Source organism: Anas acuta, chromosome 6 (assembly GCF_963932015.1).
Source record: "Anas acuta chromosome 6, bAnaAcu1.1, whole genome shotgun sequence".
Classification (NCBI taxonomy): domain Eukaryota; kingdom Metazoa; phylum Chordata; class Aves; order Anseriformes; family Anatidae; genus Anas; species Anas acuta.
The window spans coordinates 14,301,476-14,319,716 of NC_088984.1; the positions used below are offsets into that span (position 1 = coordinate 14,301,476).

Genomic DNA, 18,241 nt, shown 5'->3' on the forward strand with positions numbered 1-18,241 from the left:
TCTCGCTGCATTTTCTTCACAGCTTCAGTGTAAAACAGGCAGACTCTGCACAGGAATAAATTCCTCTGTCACTTAATCATCTTCAGTGTTTCAGTGTTTTTGTTACTACATCACCATTTCCCTGGCAGGGACTTTCAGGATAGCTCATGCCCCTGTACTTAAGATAACCCCATTGTATTTAAGATAACCCAATTGTTCCATGAGCAGCAGGATGAATGAGGCCTGGTTTCCTACAGATTTGGGTTCTTTGTCCCTCTAATCCCCAGGGCTTCCTCAGCAGCCCTGCCTTCCTTTGTGCACCCTGTGACACTCCCTGCAAGGAGGGGACACCACAGCAGGTGGGGTTACCACAGAGCCCTGCACGTGTGGGGATCGCCTGGTGCTGCTGCCAAGGGAATCGCTCCATGCCAGAGTTCCCTCCTGCCTTCCTTCCCTCCCTCGAGGCTGGCAACGATCTCTCTCCTCCAGTTCTCATGAAACCTGAGATTCTTTCCTCAAAAGGGAAAAGAAGGGGATGAGCCTGACAGCTGAGTAGAAGCAGACAGACCGCTCGCAGAAGCTTTGCTTTCATGAGGAAAAGAAGTCTGAAGTAATGCTTTAAAACTTGCAGATTTTCTGCAAACTTCAGAAAAGCATGCAGCACAGGCACTGCTCTGATTCTTCCCCTTTAGAGTTCTTAAAAATCAAATCACTGCTTCCCATAGTATTGCAAACACTTCATCCTGCTTTCTCTAATAACAACACTGTCCCTTGATGGACTTTTTTTTTTTTAAGCTTTCCTTTGGAATCTCACAGCATCTCAGTATTTCTCACGTCTGCTCAGAGATGGCTTTTCTTGATGGAAACCTATCATGAAGACATATCAGGACACTCTGAGAGGAACCAGATCTACACTTCCTGATATGATCAAGTCTAACTGGATAGCTCAGGATTTCTCTAAATTTAGGTGACAGCATGTTATTTCCCTACCAGTCCTTGGCCACTATGGCCTCATTTCTGAAAGACCCGATTTTACTCACCTACCTCACGTGTGGGTCTCCAGCACAGGCAGGAGTAGCGCAGCAGGAACTGCTGTCTCCTAAGGTTGTGCTGTTCCCAGTGAAACAGCACAGATCTCTCTTGTCCACCTGCAAAATACAGTTTTCTGCTTGTTGTGAAGAGGTGCGTGCCTCTACGCATGAAAAAAATACAGTCCATTTGCAAGGTGAAACAGATCAGCTTACGGACATCTGCAGTTAGGGCGCAGAATGCTGGAAGGAAGGGCAAAGTCAGAAAACTTTCTTCATATAAAGGAATATAATGATATATGAGCTTTCCTTTAAAACACTGCTCTTTCAGACAAAAACATCAGTGAAACAGGACTAGTGGGAAGCAAATGGAAGGGTTGGGAGGGAGAGAGGTTCTCTTATTTCAGTAGGAACAACTCACTCGACCTGAGCAACCTGCTCCTCCCTTTACCCCCAGGGCCCTTTTGCAACACGTCTGCTCAGGAATGCGAGGCTGAGTGCTCCAAGGTGCAACGTGTTCATTTACAAATGACACGATGATAGGAGCTGCCCTCGATAGCACAGGACTGGAGCCAAAGCCCAGGTTGCTTTCCTAGAGCTGAGCGCTGGAAAGCCACATTTCCTTTGCGTGTTGTCCCAGCTCCACTGCCTGCAGGGATGACGGGTGGCACAACGGAGCTAGTTCTCCACAACACTGCATCTCTGGCGCTCACATCTCATGCCCAGATCACCTGAGCACACTTGTGCTGTGCTAAGGAGAAAGCTGGGCTGCTCCAGCAAAGATAAATCGCAGGGATTAGCACAAGCTGCTGACCGAGCTTCTGAGGGATCCTGCTCGAGCACAGGCTCCCCTCCTCTAGACTCACCTCCTCCACCCCTCGCTTACCTGTGAGGCAGGGAACAAGCTCCTTGCCAACACGTGAAACAGAGAGAGCAGTAGCTAGTCTGGATCAACACAAAATTTAATAATTCCTCATTCTTCCCCTTGCACAGGACAGTTGCTGCAGCCCTAGATCTCAGCTCAGACAATAACTATGCCTTCGCACTGCGATCTTTAATTGGCACTTTCCTGCCAAGCTTCAGCATTCTGCACTTCACTCCTTCCACGTGAGAGCTGCCGCAAACAAAGCAGCCCGCTGACCCACTTATCTTCCACGTGAAGGCACACGAAGCCTCGCTTCGGTCACCAAACAGAAAAGAAAATCCGATAGCATGAGGTTTTGATCAGAGGGAAGTGAGCAAATGGCTCTGGGGCTCACAGGGTGCACATGGGCACGCTCACTCGCAGTAAGGCGGCCACCCAAGGAGAAGCATCACATGTAATCCAGGAAGCGTTAAATGGGGCCTTTTTTTTTTTTTTTTTTTTGGTTTTGTGACTCTGGAGTCCAAGCTGAACCCCCCAAAACTGAACTGGCTACCGGAAAGCTGCTGCTTTCCGCCCTTTCTGACCTGAGACAGATCTAACGCAGTGGCCTAGAAGGCGAATGGTTTCTTGTCTTAGCTAGAAACAGACACCAGGTCTCACAGCTGGATCGCAGCTGCAGTGCCCCCATTTTTCCTGGCTGCCCTCAGGCCTCTGGGAAGAGACACTTACAGGCCAAACTAAGAGGACTCTTATTTTTGTCTTACATTTAAGCTTACATTAAAACACATTTCAGCCCCATTTCCCCTTCCATCATAATACTCCACTTACACTCTTTCAGATGGATTTATCCCTTCCCATCCTTGTTCTGTTTAGTCTTCTGATTTTATTTCATCTTTTTTCCACCATCCACAGCCTTACAATTACGCTCACATCTCCTGTTTAATACATGCACGTCACACACGCATACCTTAGCAGCACGGATTCTTTTAATCTTTGAAAAAGGTTTCCTTTTCATCCTCACCCAAATACTAAGTCAACTGGAAAGTGACACATCAAGGTTAGGCATGCAGTCTGCTCTTGACAAGGGAAAAGCGCTGAGCTCCGCAAGAGAGGCTAAGTAAGTGGATTAAGATCCTTTTCAAAGATTAGGTCACCCTTCACCCCAAGTGCAGATTCCTCCCGAAATTAATGCAAGCTCTTAGGAATTCAACGGGAAGGCTGACGTTGAACAACAACACGGTAAGTGTACCGCTGAACTGACTGTCCAAGTCACCGACCCCAAATGGTTGTTAAAAACCCACTGCTTGAATCTGCATCGTGTCCTAACACAGCAGGATTTCATCTTGTAAAGCTACGAGCCGGGGAGGGGCAACAGCTGAGGCAGTTGTTCTCAGGACCAAACCGAGGGCTGCGGTCCGTCTGCTGTGACCGCACTGACAACACACCCAAGGGTAAGGCTCGCCTCAGGAGAGGCCATACAGCCTCAAAGGTGAGCATTTTGCCCTCACACAGCTCCCTCCTGCCCAGCCATAAAGCTCCGGCAGCTGCAGCAAACCCGGATGGTTTGTTTTTCAGGATTTAGTTCAGAATTCCCCTTAAGCATCACCTAATAAATAATTAATGTATTTACATAGGAAAGCTGAGGAAGCAGCTTTACGGATTTGTCTGACATTTCCTCAGCCCTTCGCTCCTGGGCAGCTCAACGGCCCAGCCTCCCCAGCCGCCAGCCAGGAGGCTCGTGCAAGCTCAGCCTGGCACCTGCAAGTCTCACCGGGTCCCTTCAGCACTGCAGAATCACAGCCTTCAGGTAGCGGTTGGCTTTTCTCCATCTAGGGCTGCATCCACATCCATGGGCTGGGCTCCCAGGGCTCAGGGATGTGCTCCACATCTCCCTCATCCCAGCAAAACCACTGCCAAAAACAGCCGGGCAGCACCCGAGCCAGGTGCACAGCGAGACCTGTCTGCTGCAGGGGCTGGAATCAGCCTGCAGGGACGGTCACTGTGCAAAGGGACAGCCCAAAATACACGTGCTGCTGTTCCACTTGGGTGCCAGCTCTGTGTCCTGCCCGCAAACCACGCCGCAGCTGAGTAACCTACCACACTGACCGACGGAAGCGCTCCACTCGTCTTTGCTGCAGCTCCCACTCTGATTAATTGATTGCCTCCCTTAAATCCCAGGCAGAAGCGTTTCTTTTGTTTTCCTCTTTCTCCCATCCCTCACCAAGCTCTTTAGCGCTGCGCATCCCTCTCTGCATTATTCAGTACACTGAGCTTTACTGGGAAGCCACACGCAATGAACTGTTTGCAGTAAAGCAGCCCAACATTTCAAGAAAGCCTCGAACCAGCATTTTCTCCCTGTGATCAGAGCCAAGGCTTGTGTAGGAGCCTCCCCATAGCATATCCTCTCCCAGCACAAGAGATCCACATAGTTACTGGCCACAGGGACTGGGGTGTGTAACGTTTCCCCAGCTGGCTCTGAGAGCTGCTGGCCTCAGGCAGGGAGGGCTGGTCCTGGATATGGGGGCTCAGGCAGTGGCACAAGGCTCTGCCCACTGCCTCCAACCCCGTAACAGCCGGGGTGGTCCCCTCGGCCATGAGGGTGCAGGCCACTGGTGCCTGCAGTTGGATGTCACACAGCTTTGGGGGTTTTATCACAAGCTGGGACATGTTCGAACAGCTTCCTGAGCAACGAGGGAGTTTGGGGCAAGAAGAGGACGTGCAAATGAGGACCAAACATCCCAGTACCATCAAGGGAAAGTCGATAGAGGAGGACTTTGCCAGAGCTCCCCCTGCCTCTGCTGGTGCTTCCCTTGGAGAGGACAGGACACCACCTCTCAGAGCTCCTCCCTTGCACCACACACTACTTGCAGACTGCTTGTAGCCTTGCTCCTCGGGGCTGCAGACACTTTAAAAGCCAGGTATGCAAACTGACAGGCTCGTTACTGGCAAGAGCAAGCATCACTTGCCCAGCCTGCTCTCCTCCTCCACCTGGGACCCACGAGCAGGCACCCGGACCTTGGCTTCCAGCACCCCACACTGCATCTAACAGACCACACACAAAAAACATCGGGCCACATCTTTAATTTCTAGCAGCCTTCCAAGCTCACCAACACCTTTTTCTCTAGTTTGGCTTCATCATCCCTCTCCCCTGTTTTTCCAGCCACTTCTGCCCCTCTTTCCCTTTTCACTTCCCGTACTTCATGCGCTGGGAAATCCTGTGCAATCCTCAGCTCCATCCCCTTCCTGCGAAGAGGAATCTGAGTAAGTGTGCAGATTTTTCTCAACACCCAGGTGCTTCTGAAGCTTGAGCACAGTGCTACGCCCACAGGTGGCCAACAAAGCTCCTCCACAAAGTCACTCAGTACAGAAAGGCAGAGAGCTTGCAACTTATGCCTTGCAGACAAAATGCCCCATGCACCTTTTATCCCTGTAAAACAGCTCACAGCCCTACAGCCAGCGGCGAGGAGCTCCACATGTGTCCTAGATGAGTGTGCAAATGGCTGGAGAGCTGAGAAATGAGACCCGGTGCAAGGACCGAAGCACAGCTCCTGACACAGCACGGCTGTCCATTTGCTACGGAAACTATGCTTGGTGAGTATCAGGTGTCCGAATTTCTGCTTACGTGCATCTCCCAGGACAGCAGCGTATTAATAACACAGCAGCCTAAAAACAGAAGCTATCTCCAAGAAAACTTACCCTTCGGCTGAGTGCCTTGCTCACTGACCGTTACTCAAATGGCTCTGAGTTTTCCTTCCATGAGATCTGCTACCTAAGCAAATCAGTTCACAGATGGCCAATAAGCAAAAGGAAAATTACAGCAGGAAGGGGATCTTATGGCAGGCGCAGTTTTCGTGGATGCCTTCTTCCCATCAAGGCTCACATTGGCACGCAAATCTGGAGAGAACGCAGCAGCCAGGGTGCTGCGTAAAGACACAAACCTTCAAGAGATGTGCAGAAGCACACAAACAAGCCCCTGGGAGATCTCACAATGGGACGGGACAGCCCAGGCACGACAAGCACAGTGAGTGAAGCCGCAGAGCCCAAGGCGGAAGACGTGCAGCCAGGTCACTGCAAACTGCTCGGACAAGGTTTCGTTCTCGTTTGGGAGCTCATTTCCCAGGGAACCTTACGCCCCGTTTGTCAGAGCAGCGCATACCCACACAGCTGGTGCGTGCTGCCCCCCTGTGCCAGACAGCACACCAGGCACCCAACTCCGCATAGGAAAGAGCACAGCCCCGCTTCTGCCTCACCTTGCCCTTGCCGTACCAGCCCTCTTTATTCACTCAAATATCTATTTTTTTAAAAAGGAAACCGCCCATTTTGGGCAGACGCACTCTGTTGCTTTTCTGTCACTCTCTGCTGCATGAAGTCTTGTAGCATGATTAGTTTTTTCCAGAGCTGCACGTGTTTTTAAGAATTGAGCAGCGTGTGCTGCTATTTCTGCCAGGCACTACGCATGCCCAAGCGGACAAGTGCTTGGTGTCAGGACTAACTCACCGAAGGGGCTTCCCCCACACTTCAGAGTGACAAAGGAAAACTATCTAATTTCAGTCACTGTGCACACACGATTATTCGAGTGATCAGGTGGGACAGGACGGAATTAGCCTGCCGATGGTTCTGATTTCTCCTCCTCTGCCAGGAGTCCCCCTGAGAACAGCCAAGGAACCAGCAGCAGCCACCCACCTGCGCAGGCAGTTAGCACCTGGGCTGTCCTCTGAAGCCTTCTGCCAAGTGTGAGCTAGAGCAGTGCAGCAGCAGAGCGTTTAATCTCAGGCAGTAAAAGAACAAGGCCAAGTAGCTGCTACAAAACAAATTGGAATTTCTGCGTTGCTCAGAAAAGAAAATTCAAAGTCTACCTGCACAGTCCAACTGCACCTCCAGACAGGACAGGTTAAGTCCCGAAGTCAGACACAGGCTGTGAGCACGCCTCCCACATCTAGCCACACACCTTGCCAACCTCCTAAGGCAGGATCTGGTTTATGGAGCAGTGAGTTAACACCTTCTCTAAGGAAAGCCCTCAGTGTGGGTTCTGTAGCATCTTTCCACAGCAAAAACTTGAGAGAAATGCCTGTTGGAGGAAGATTTTTTCAAAAGCATCTCCAGCTTCTGTACCACCTCCAGTAAGTAAAGGGCAGCTGGGCAAGAGATGGGCTGTAGGCATGCAGCTTGTCCCTTCGGCCTTAACAGTTCCAAGCCAGCTCTGGTAGGCTGAGGTGGGCAGGAACACACCTCATGGCACAGCAAAAAGCTGTGCTGCTCCCTGGCCTCGTACCAGTGACACAGCCCTGCCTTCCTGCTCCTGCCTCACCCACCCAGCGGCTCCTTACAGTACTGCAGTGAGCTTATCAGCCCTGGGATCAGAAGATACCCTTCTGATTGTCTAATTGTGTGCAAACTCTCGTACAGCACAGGCATTCAGCTAAAGAGAGGCGCTACCAAGAGCCAGTACAACTAGCAATGGTTAAAAACTGTATTTTATAAGCCAGTAGGTATAAAATACCGACCCCATCAGCAGGATCAGAACGGACAGCCTCACATGTTCTTTCAGAACAGGGGGTGCTGGAGACAAGAGCACAGAACGAACCAAAGGTTCTGGCACAACAACTGTAGGCATGTCAGAGAACTCGCACTCATGAGTGCAAAAACTAAGACAATCTTCAAGGTCAGAGAAGACTGTAGCTGCCCGCTGGCTAAACAGGAGGGGAACGATTTGTGAATGCATTCCCTGCCTGTGAGAGGCTGAAACAGCCTAGTGAGACAAACCGAGCCAGGGCACAAGTTCCACCTCACCGGTGTTTGAGTTGAGGAAGAAGAAAAACATGGCTACAGCCACCAGAATTTTAAGTCTATTTCTGTTTCTTCAGGTTGGGTTCTTTCCTTTGCCGTTTCCTTGGTCTCTTCACAGGTTTTTTAACGCTTGCAGGGGGCAGTTTGAGAGTTATTTCCTTGTCTTCTGCGTCATCATCTGCTTGGTGAGCTTGCCGGCGCTCAAGCACTGTAGGAGTACAGACTGGAGTAGGATCCTGAGGAGATCAGAAAAACAGGATTCATTGCAAAGCAAAGCACCTGCCGGAAAAAGTTGTTGTGGCCTCTGTGGTACCACAAGGCTACTCGGTCCAGCTTTCCTGCAGAACTTCCACGTATTAAGGAAAATTGTTTTCCTTTCATAATCATCTTTGGACAGTATTGCTTCAGACTAACAGTGCCACCTCCAAAAGCGTAGATGTGAAAAATAAATGTTTTCTAATATGTCATTACACTAATTGACTTTCTGAACTTATTTCCTGACTCAAAGTACTCAAAAATCCAAGACTGAAAGTCAAGAAAAAAAACACAACATATATTTGAGAATGGCATACAAAAATGCCACACTTGAGCCCACAGCCAAGCTGAAATATTCCAGTATCATAATTTCTCAGAACTCAGTTGACCAAACATATGAGTTGCCCTGCCTCCCTCACAACCAGCCTGTCCCCAAAAAGAAAATCAAAACACATTAAATAAGTTATTAAGCAAAAAAAGCAATGAAATGAACACGTTAATACCTTCCAGACCTTTTAGACTGTCAGTGTCTCAAATCTGAGTCCCGATGACCTGATCTGTCCCTTCACCCTACTGCCAGTTTTAGTTGGCATTAACTTTCAAGTACTGGAAAACCATGATGAGAGAGCACGAGGGAGGAGGGACAAGAGAGCACATAAGTGGGGTACACAGCATTAGAACAAGTTCTCTGTTCAATTTCATTTTGGCAGGAGGCTGGTATTAGGTTAGCGCCGAGCAGCAGAGGCTGACAGCAGGCTGTTGCCTGGGCACGCCTCGAGGCAAGCTCCACTAGTTGAGTAACAGCACGCAGGGCAGAAAGAAGCCTTCGCTGCTGAATAACACAAGAGGATAACGAAGAGAGTGGACGCAACCACCTTCTTCCTTTCAAATGTGTTCATCCACCTCAAAAGAGGTGCTTCTGTCACAAAAATCTCTGCAAGGAAAACAATATCCAAGTTTGTGGCACTGAAATGGCTCAGAAGAAACAGCTGCAGACCCGAGACGCCTGCCGCAGGGTGAGTGGTCGCAGTGCTGGGCACCGCCAGGACTGTTTGGTCTTACCTGGCTGCTCAGAGAAACGCTCAGTTTTGACTTGGACTTTTTAACTTTCCTTTTCTTCACAGCAGGCCCCTGCGCAGCCTAGGAAGTAAGACAGATCAGGTGAATCACTACAAGCTTCCCAGATGAAAACGTAAACAGTCACCTAACAGCACACAGACTTCTCTGCTTTGTAACTACTGCAGTGTTCCTACAGCAATCACCCCCCACACACACAGCGTGGGGGTTTGGAAAAGCCCCCGTTGTTTTTCTGTGACCTACAGACGTATTAAAAACATGGGATACTCTCCTACTGCCCATAGGAACAGGAAAAAGGAACTTCTCCCTTTTGCTGCTACTGGTTTACTCCTCTGAAAGTAAACTCACATATACAGAGCATTACGCTGTAATGCTCTGTTAAGGAGCATTAAGAAGTTAGGGAGCTTCTACACAACTCTTGACACATGTAGGTCTCTGTGTTACTCCAGGTCTCACGCCAGTTCCACACGAGACATGATTTTGGTATTTAGCACATCCTTAGAAGCAAGTTTTCACAAAACGCCTGTCAGAACAATCCCAGACTTACAAATCCCGGGAAGCTGTATTTGATGCCCCTCTCAGCCAGCCGCTTCCGCAGGCAATTCTCCTTCTGCAGCAGTCTCTTTGCCATCTTGGCCTTCTCGGCGAGTGAGCGTATCTTGTTGTACCGCTTGACTGCTGGCTGGGAAGGCTTCTGAAACATCCTCTCGCTGTTTTTGAAGAGATCCTCACGGACCTTCTCAGGAGGCACGAATTGACCTGTATCGTCAGCACAGGACACCAGGTTATAGCACAGCTATTCCTGTCACCAAACCCGCTCACATAACGCCCTTCAGGCCCACTGTAGCGTCACCCACAGCTACACCAGAACGCCACTACAGCAGTTCATGAACAGACTAACTAAATAGTCGGTGGTAAGACAAAGGAAGAAGAGAACACTTGTTCACTTACACCCAGAAAACAGTCAGAGAAACCTGATGTGCAACAATTGACGCAAAGGAATATGAGCAGTTACACCAACTCATGTTCCTTTACAAAGCAATGCCTGAGAAACTGGCTAATTTCATTCATCTTTTTCCCCGAATAAAGCCTTACATCTAACTACATGGACAGCAGCTGCAACAACAGTCCCACAAAGAATCATGTTGAGCCAAAACCTCATAAAGAAATAAAATTTCCCCTGTACTTCAAAAAGGCAACATAAATGCACATCAATATGCTTTTGCGTTAGACAATGGATAGCTCAGTTTATACTCACACTTCAGCAGTCTTTCTGAAAACAGGTAGTTGTTCATCGTGTCTGCAACAATCTTAGCCACATCATCAGACTCAAACTCTATAAATCCGTAGCCTTTACTGCCTCCTGTCTGCAAGCAAGGGCAGAGAGAGAGCTGAAACGATGCTTTGACACACTAATGGCAAATACTGCCACGGAGTTCTGTGAGGCCATGAAAAGGACCAGATTTAGTCCTAAACTGGCCAGACAGCGTTCCTTAACATACACCTATGGATGAAACTGTCTGTTCATCTATACCTATATGGTAAAAAAACAAACCACGCATTGCTGTTGTTGCTCCTAAGTTTATACAGCAGTATTAGAACATGATGATAAACCAAGACATGAGGAGAAGTTAAATTTATGGAGCACAACGCAACACAGACTCTTCTCCATGACATTTTGCAATCTATCCTGGATTAGCGCATTCCGACACTTCTCACTTTAGAGTATTTACTTAAGGACAAAGGGTGGTACTTAAAAACTGTCGCAAAAACCACTCGTTTGCAGCCCGGAGACTCACGTGCTCCCAGCCCCGGACGCAATTTCCGCGTTCCCTGTTTAGGGAGCGCGGAGCCTCCCCCCGCCCGCTCCCGGAACTGTAGCGAGGCTCCACGCGGTGCGCGCAGAGCACGGGGAGCGGGCAGGGCCCCGCAGGGCTGCTGAAGACGCTGCAGGACGGACAGACAGACAGAGAAACAGACAGATAGAGAGAGAGGAGGAGAAGGGAGGGGGGGGGGGGGTCGCGGCGGGGCTCACCTTCTTGCTGCGGGACAGGCGGAGCCGCGTGACGGTGCCGAACTGCCCGAAGTACTCGCGGAGCTGCGGCTCGCAGAGGCCCCGCGGGAGGTGCCCCACGTACACCACGCCCGGCTGCAGCGGCTCCTGCGGGCACAGCCGGCGTCAGCACAGGCACAGGCCCAGCCCCACAAGGCCAGGCCAGGCCAGGCCAAGCCAGGCCAGGCCAGGCCCGGCCGCCCCCCCACCTCACCCACCCGACCCCACCGCGCCGCAGAGCCCCCTCACCTCCTCCTCCGCCCGCTTTTTGCGTCCCCTCCTCGCCTTGCGAGGGCCGCCCCGCGCCTGCGGCTCCAGCGAGAGGAAGGAGGAGGCGGCCCCGACCCCTGCCCCAGCCGCCGCCATCTTGGCCGCCTCAGCACAGCCGCCGGAAGTGCCCCCCCTCCCTCCCCCTTCCCGCCCAGGCGCTGCGCATGCGCAGCCCGCGGGCGGCGCTGAGGCAGCGGGCGCCATGTCGGTGAGCGCCATGTTCGTGGCGCTGCAGGGGGTGCTCACCGCCGACCAGGACGTGCGGGAGGTGGGCGCCGGGGGACGGGACGGGGAGGGGATGGGGAGGGGATGGGGATGGGAGCCGGGGGGAACGGGGCTGACGCTGCGCTGTGCCCGCAGGAGATCCGCAAGGTCGTGCAGGCGCTGGAGCAGACGGCCCGCGAGATCCTGACGCTGCTGCAGGGCGTGCACCAGGGGGGCGGCTTCCAGCACAGTGAGTGCCCCCCGCACCCCCCGCATCCCCTCCTTCCCCTGCCCCAAACCGCCCTCTGCCCGCCCGGAGAGCCCTCAGGGAAGGGGAGAGGCCCGGGGTGCCCGTGGGTGCAGGGAGAAGCCCCTCGGCTGTCAGCTCCAGGGATGGTTTTGCAATGTTTAGTAGTAGAGATCTGTGCCTGACTCAATGCATTGTCCTATTTTTCTTTTTTTTTTTCCTTCTAAGTCAGGGAGGGAGCTGGTCCTGGGACTTGCAGGCTCTGAGAAGGGACGTGAGTCAGTTAAACTGGCAAAAAGGAGAATATTCCGCTTCCCATTCATCCGCTATCACAGGCAACAAATGCACGCTTAGTAGGCCAAGTGTTAACTCCCGGTATCACGCTGTCAGCTTGTCAGGTACTCCAGTCACAGAGTCAGTTATGGCTTTGGTCAAGCTTTGTGGCAAGTAACAAAGATTGTTGCAGAGAAAACAGCGCTTGTCAGGTGTCACCTGTTGTGACTGCACCATGATTTGGTGATGGTTGAATTCTGGTACTGCAGCACTCCTCAGCATCCATAGAGCTTCGTGATAGTGGGAAGCTTGAGAGGGCAATTTCCACACGGCTCCTTGGCATTAAATCCCATGCAGCACGCAGTTGCTTTTCCCTGTTCTCCAGGGATTTGAGATGCCTCTTGGCAAACCTGGCTCTCACTGGGCTTTACACCTCACCTCTCTCACAGGGGGCAGCGCATTTCTGTGGCTGCTTCTGGGGGGCTCTGCCTGTGCTGGGCAGCGGTGCTCAGCGTGCAGCTCTGGGGTCAGCTCTATCTTTGATTCTGGAGCAGCTGCAGCGAAGGAGCAGAGACCCGAGGGGTCTGTGCCTGATGGTACGGGCCTGTAGTTGGGGCCAGTAAGCAGAAGGTGGCAGTGTGTGTGCGAAGCCAGGAGACTGTGTCGGTGCAGAGATCCAGCACACAGTGGGCAGGCTGAGGCCCAGCTCATTCAAATGCAGTAAAGGAGCACTGCAGGATTTTAAAACGGAGCAGAAGTTCCTTTTCCTTGGATTGCTGACAGCAAGCTGCCTGTCCGCTCAGGGTCTGGCTGCCGCTGTTGGTGCTGACCCTCTGCGTTGTCTCACCCTGCTTGGCAGCCCCAGTAGGGCCCTGCAGCCCCTGCCCTTCCTGAGCTGGGCTGCCCGTTCGTGTCCCCCGCTGTTCTCCAGCTTTTATGATCCCCCCAGTGACCTTCCCAGTCTTTTCTCCTGTCAGAACCCACTATAAAATGGAGTCTCCATCTGTGGCTTAAGTCCTATAGCAGCAGTAATGAGTCACGGTTAGCAGTGATAACATCGGGGTGTCTTTGTCTTGGGTTCCAAACTGGGAATGGTGTACATCAGGCAGCCCAAAGCCCAGGAGTGTTTTTACCTACCTGTGACTCGAGGTGTAACAATGAATTCTTCTCAGATCAACCTGAATGCCTGTAGACTGTCGTGCCCAAAAGGGAGCAGCGTGTTTAAAGGAGCATAAGCTACGCTGTCGGCTTTAGAGAGCTCTCTGTTTACAGATCCGTGTTCCCTGTCAAGCACTGAATGTTGCCCTGTTTCTCTTCCAGTACCAAAGAAATGTCAGAAGGCTCGAGAACACTTTGGTACAGTACGCACGCAGATGGAATCCCTGAAGACAAAGTTCCCTGCTGATCAGTATTACAGGTGTGCAGCCCACACAGCCAGGCATGGACGTGAGCGCTGCCTGGGCGTGTTTGGCACCATTGCTTTGGAAGAGTAATTTGAAGGTTTATGAGCCTGATATTTCTTCCTGTTTGAAAAGTAACCGGTAGTAGAGAAGTATGAGTTTTTATCAGCACCACTTAAAAATGCTTTTGCTCAAGCTCTTCTCCCTTTATCTTTTTCCTTTGTTACTGAAAGGAAAACATAAGAAATTGGTGTTCTATAGGAGCAGCCCATATTTCTGAAAGCAGAACATTTGCTGCTCTGTTAATTTAAGTCGTTAGGTTGGGGATGTTTCTGAAACCAGCTCTAAGTCTGCCATGAAATGGCTGTGTGATACTGCAGGTTCCAAGTGAAGTCATCACCCTTACATTTTATTTGCCGCCAGAAGGGGACAGTGTCTAGCAAGAACAAACCAAGGAGAAAGAATCTTGTCAGCTCAAATCTGCAGTGCTGGGGTGCTGAGGAGCTGATTTTAAGCCGATGTAGTTTTGACGAGCAAAAAATACTGCAAAGTGCTATGTGTAAAGGTGAAAAACATAATTAATGCTTACAGCAGACATTTAAAATGCTTGTTGCCCAGCTCTCCAGTAATAGATATTACTTTTTTTTTTTTTTTTTATCCTTGACTTGGTGTTTTTCCCAACAGATTCCATGAGCACTGGAGGTTTGTGCTTCAGCGGTTGGTGTTTCTGGCAGCATTTGTAGTCTACTTGGAGTCAGAAACGTTAGTGACCCGGGAAGCTGTTGCAGAAATACTGGGGAGTAAGTTAATGTTGTAACTGGGGAGAAAGTGCTTGTGAAATGTTCAGATGTTGTAGCTTGCAGAGGCGTACAGGGGAACAGCAGAACTTAATTTCTTCCCAAGAAATGGGTTCCAAAACTCATCTGGTACTGGATTTTATTACATAAACAACAGCTGCTTTTAGAAAGTGGGAATCAGAAAAATTAATGTAAGAAAAGTATTTATGCATTAACTAGTTCTTCATTAATGAAAGGTATTCATGCAAATTGCCTAGTCTACCAAAAGAGTAATAAAAAGATGACAGCTTGCTTTTCTCACCTTTTGTTTTTGGTATTTAAAAAAAAGAGGAAAACAGGTTTTTGTACTATTAAGAGAATCGCTGCCTCCCAGAGGAAAGGATTTGAAAAAAATCAGGAAAGGTGTTTGTGTGCTTGTTTTTTGCTTCCTTGTTTTTAAAAAGGACTCCAGGCATCATTCCTGTATATTAATGTAAATTCAGTTGTTCTATTAGATAGCTTTTTGCATGTGCAGCTGAGGCTGTAAAAGATGCTAAGTCACAATGCTGCGAAGAGGCAGTAATAGTATCACAGACAGGAGAAGGGTAACTTATTTTGCAGTAGTATTTCATAATTTTGATATTTCAGATTAGCTCGAATAAACAAATGTAATTTCAATCTGCTGGTTTCGCTGATGTTCAGTATCACCTGACTGCCACTCTGTTTTTTATCTTAGTTGAAGCTGAGAGAGAGAGGGGCTTTCACCTGGACATTGAAGACTACCTTTCTGGTGTGCTAACTCTTGCCAGTGAGCTGGTAAGGAAGATATTCATGCATATATTTGGGTTGAAAGTGACCTTAAAAAATTAAAAAAAAACATGTTACCTATTCTTATGTTGTTTATATAAGTTACGGTTTGGAACACCTTAGTCTGAACTTCTAGCAAAAGGCTTGTCTGTATGCCAGAGTTGTTCCTTGCTGATATTTTAAGCTTTAAAGTAGTCACTGGATTGAAAATCCAGGGCTCCGGTCAGCAGAAAGGTAGATGTGGATATAATTTAGCTGACTACCTGGAACAACTCTGCTTCGTTTGGTGAAGTAACTGAAGGGAGGCGTGAAGTGGTCTGGGAAGATCCCTCTGATGTTCTCCTTCCTCTCGTAGGCCAGGCTGGCAGTGAACAGCGTCACAGCTGGTGACTATTCTCGCCCTCTCCGTATCTCAACGTTTATCAATGAGCTGGATTCTGGCTTCCGCCTCCTCAACCTGAAGAACGACTCCCTGAGGAAGCGCTACGATGGCCTGAAATACGACGTCAAGAAAATTGAGGAAGTGGTTTATGACCTGTCAATCAGAGGACTCAATAAGGAGGCGACAGGCGGCGTGGCTGGAGAGAAATGAAGGATGCTCGTTTAACAGCATCAGCAATTACCTCAGATGGTTGCCAAGCTAGGAGGCGTGCTAGCAAAGCCTTCCTACCGTAGTTTAGAAGAACCGCAGCTGAAAGCTGCTCTCTATTTTCTTACAAAAGGTGTAGTACGGGTGTTAGATCTCAAAATGTTTTGTAAAATCATGGCTAGGTTAGTGCAGCAGGCTCTCTGTTTCTGATGAAATTCCTCTGTCCGATCACGTTGCTGTTCTGTGCACAGCAGCAGCAGAGGCAGTACCTCCCCGAGATGAAATTCCCACTGGTTCCGTGGTGGTGTTTCACTGCCCCAGCAGTTCTGTGCCCCCGCTGCTTCTGCTCACGCACCTGTGAAGGTGTGTGCACAGCGTGCAGCTTGGTGCAGGTACAGACCACGTTTAAGTAAAACTGTAAATATCTATGTTTTTTTTAAGACACTGTTTTTTCCTTTTTTTGTTGTTTATTAAATCTTTACCTACTTAAGTTGAACAGATCTGCATAACTGTTCATTAACCAGCTCTTTTTGGATGGTTTCAGTTAACGTGTCCCCCCTTGGAACTGGTGTACTGCACCTGGGCACGTCTTTCTCTTTTTATTTTTATTTTTTTCCCTCCAAGATCCCTGCTATCAGTGAGTGCAAGGTTTTCTTAAATACCTGCTTTCACTGGCTGGTGTTTGATTACCCAACATGAGTAAATGTTGAGTTTTAACACAATCACCTTAAGAACTCCGTATAAGATTTTTTTTTCTTTTGATCTGGCGAAGTTTATGACAACGGAGGTGTTAACTGACAAACCGCAGGTAGCATTTGAGTTATAACAACCTGTGTAGGCCACAGCTGTACCTGTTTCCTGGGTTTGAAAAGAAAAATGATAGTTCATGTAGTAAAATCTTTGTATCCCCCAAAAGCGGGGAAATTGTTAGTTTCAAATACTTTGCATGTAAGATATTTGCAGGTACCCACAGCCTCTTCTGTTCATGTAAATGGACAGGTTCATACCTCCCCGTGCGTTTGTTCTCTTGTTCTAAATGACTTGGAGTCTTCCCTTTTCCTTACTGCTTCAGGTGGTGCACTAGGGTAAAGGAGGAAAAACTCACTGGTTTAGGAGGAGGAATATTTCCAGAGGATGAACGTGAACAATCAAGCTTATGTGGGGCTTACTAGTGTTTCGTTTTGTTGACAAATATTTCCCATTGTTCCAGTTAAGTTTTTATTTTGTTTATTGGAAGAAAATGGTTTCTTGGTTACTTTTGCCAATAAAAGATGTTTTTTGATTTTGGCCGTTTGCTAACTCTGTCTGTTGTCTGATTATCTGATGTTATTTGCTTCCCTTCCTGGGAGCTTCATCTGAAATACCCTAATTCAGCCTTCAGCCGTACTTAGAAAATAATGTAATTGCCAGCGTTGGTGGTACGCTGCTAAATGGAGCGCTCTCACCAGCGTCATGTGGAGCATAAGTCAAGCTGCAAAGAGATTGCATGGTTTTGTTTTCTTTTTACTTATAGAACAAGTTAAATTGGAGAGCCACGGAGGAGTTTATTAGTACTGCATCCAAGATGCGGCAAGGTTCACCTTCAGAGCATCTTGGATGTAATGTTTGCCCTCATCTGTTGTGTCATCTGTCACGTAGCAGAGGCAGACAGTAATGTCTCTCCATCCCAGCTGAAGAAAATGAGGGTGTAGCTTCCTGAGCCCCTTGGCACGGAGGCCAGGTTTTCAAGTAGCTCTTTGTTCTTTTCCTCTGCCACTGTTTGCTTCTTTCTCACTTAACCCCTGTGGAGGTGGGAGGAAGGAAGGAACTTGAGCCAGTTCACTGCCAAAGCCAAATGCTCCTGAAACAACGCCCTGAGGCTCTGAGATGGGGCTTTGCAGACCAGGGTCACACAGGAAACGCGTGGGAGCAGGGAAATTGGAGAGGTTTTCTGAGCATCACTCCGGTGTCTCCCAGGTTGGAGGACTCCTGCCACGTGGGGCTGGGGTGTGAGGCCGTGCGGCAGGACGGGTTTCTGGTGGCAGGACACGTGCTTTGTGCTGGCTCTGGATGAATTTGGTCATGCAACAGGTCTGCTTCTGTGTGGGAGCCTGTGTGCTGAACGAAGCTTCTCGGCAGATCCTAGGGCTGCCAGCTCTCCTATCTGATGTAACCACAGAGATGGCAGTGCTGTGCCACGGGTGTGGGCATGCAGGTCCTGCGGGAGGGATGACTGGAAGAGCAAGTCTCTTCTCAGGGCTTAGGAAACGTGCGAGTTGTGGCATCTTCCTGGCCAAGGCACCGTGAAGTGCAAGTGCCTGAGCAGGGGACAGCCCAGTGTTGTGTTTCTCCAGGGTGCTTAGGAAACCTCTTCTTCTTCCCTGTTCTAAGGCTGGGGAGAGCCTGGTGTCTTCCTTTGGAGAAGCGTTACCTGCAAGGGGCAGGCTGTATTGTGTATTCCCAAGCCTGGGGGAGGGAAAAGGAACCAGCAAACTTTCTGCCTCAGCTGCACCAGGGAGAGCTGGGAGCACGCATCTGTCCGCAGCTTCCTCTGGACTGTAGGACCTCCTGGCCTTGGTGAATCTGCACATTGCCCTGGGCCTCAAGCAGTTGTCTTTGTCTCACAGCTGGGAGCAGAGGAAAGAAGGGAAG

The 18,241-nt window shown here is 49.6% G+C and overlaps 2 protein-coding genes across 2 annotated transcripts; one reads left to right on the top strand and one right to left on the bottom strand.

The window, feature by feature from the left end:
• Nucleotides 1-7,328: 7,328 nt before the first annotated feature.
• Nucleotides 7,329-11,428, bottom strand: NIFK (nucleolar protein interacting with the FHA domain of MKI67). Its single transcript, XM_068687486.1, has 6 exons — nt 11,294-11,428; nt 11,027-11,152; nt 10,250-10,358; nt 9,539-9,750; nt 8,977-9,054; nt 7,329-7,895 (listed from the first exon to the last, which is right to left on the bottom strand). Exons 1-6 carry the CDS (start codon nt 11,408-11,410, stop codon nt 7,719-7,721), a joined length of 819 nt encoding a protein of 272 aa, XP_068543587.1. The 5' UTR covers nt 11,411-11,428; the 3' UTR covers nt 7,329-7,718.
• On the top strand, nt 11,373-16,897 carry TSN (translin). The gene is made up of 6 exons (XM_068687488.1): nt 11,373-11,582; nt 11,675-11,768; nt 13,359-13,455; nt 14,123-14,238; nt 14,951-15,030; nt 15,377-16,897. The coding sequence occupies exons 1-6, from the start codon at nt 11,517-11,519 to the stop codon at nt 15,611-15,613; spliced, it is 690 nt and encodes a 229-aa protein (XP_068543589.1). The 5' UTR covers nt 11,373-11,516; the 3' UTR covers nt 15,614-16,897.
• The last annotated feature ends 1,344 nt before the right edge of the window (nt 16,898-18,241 follow it).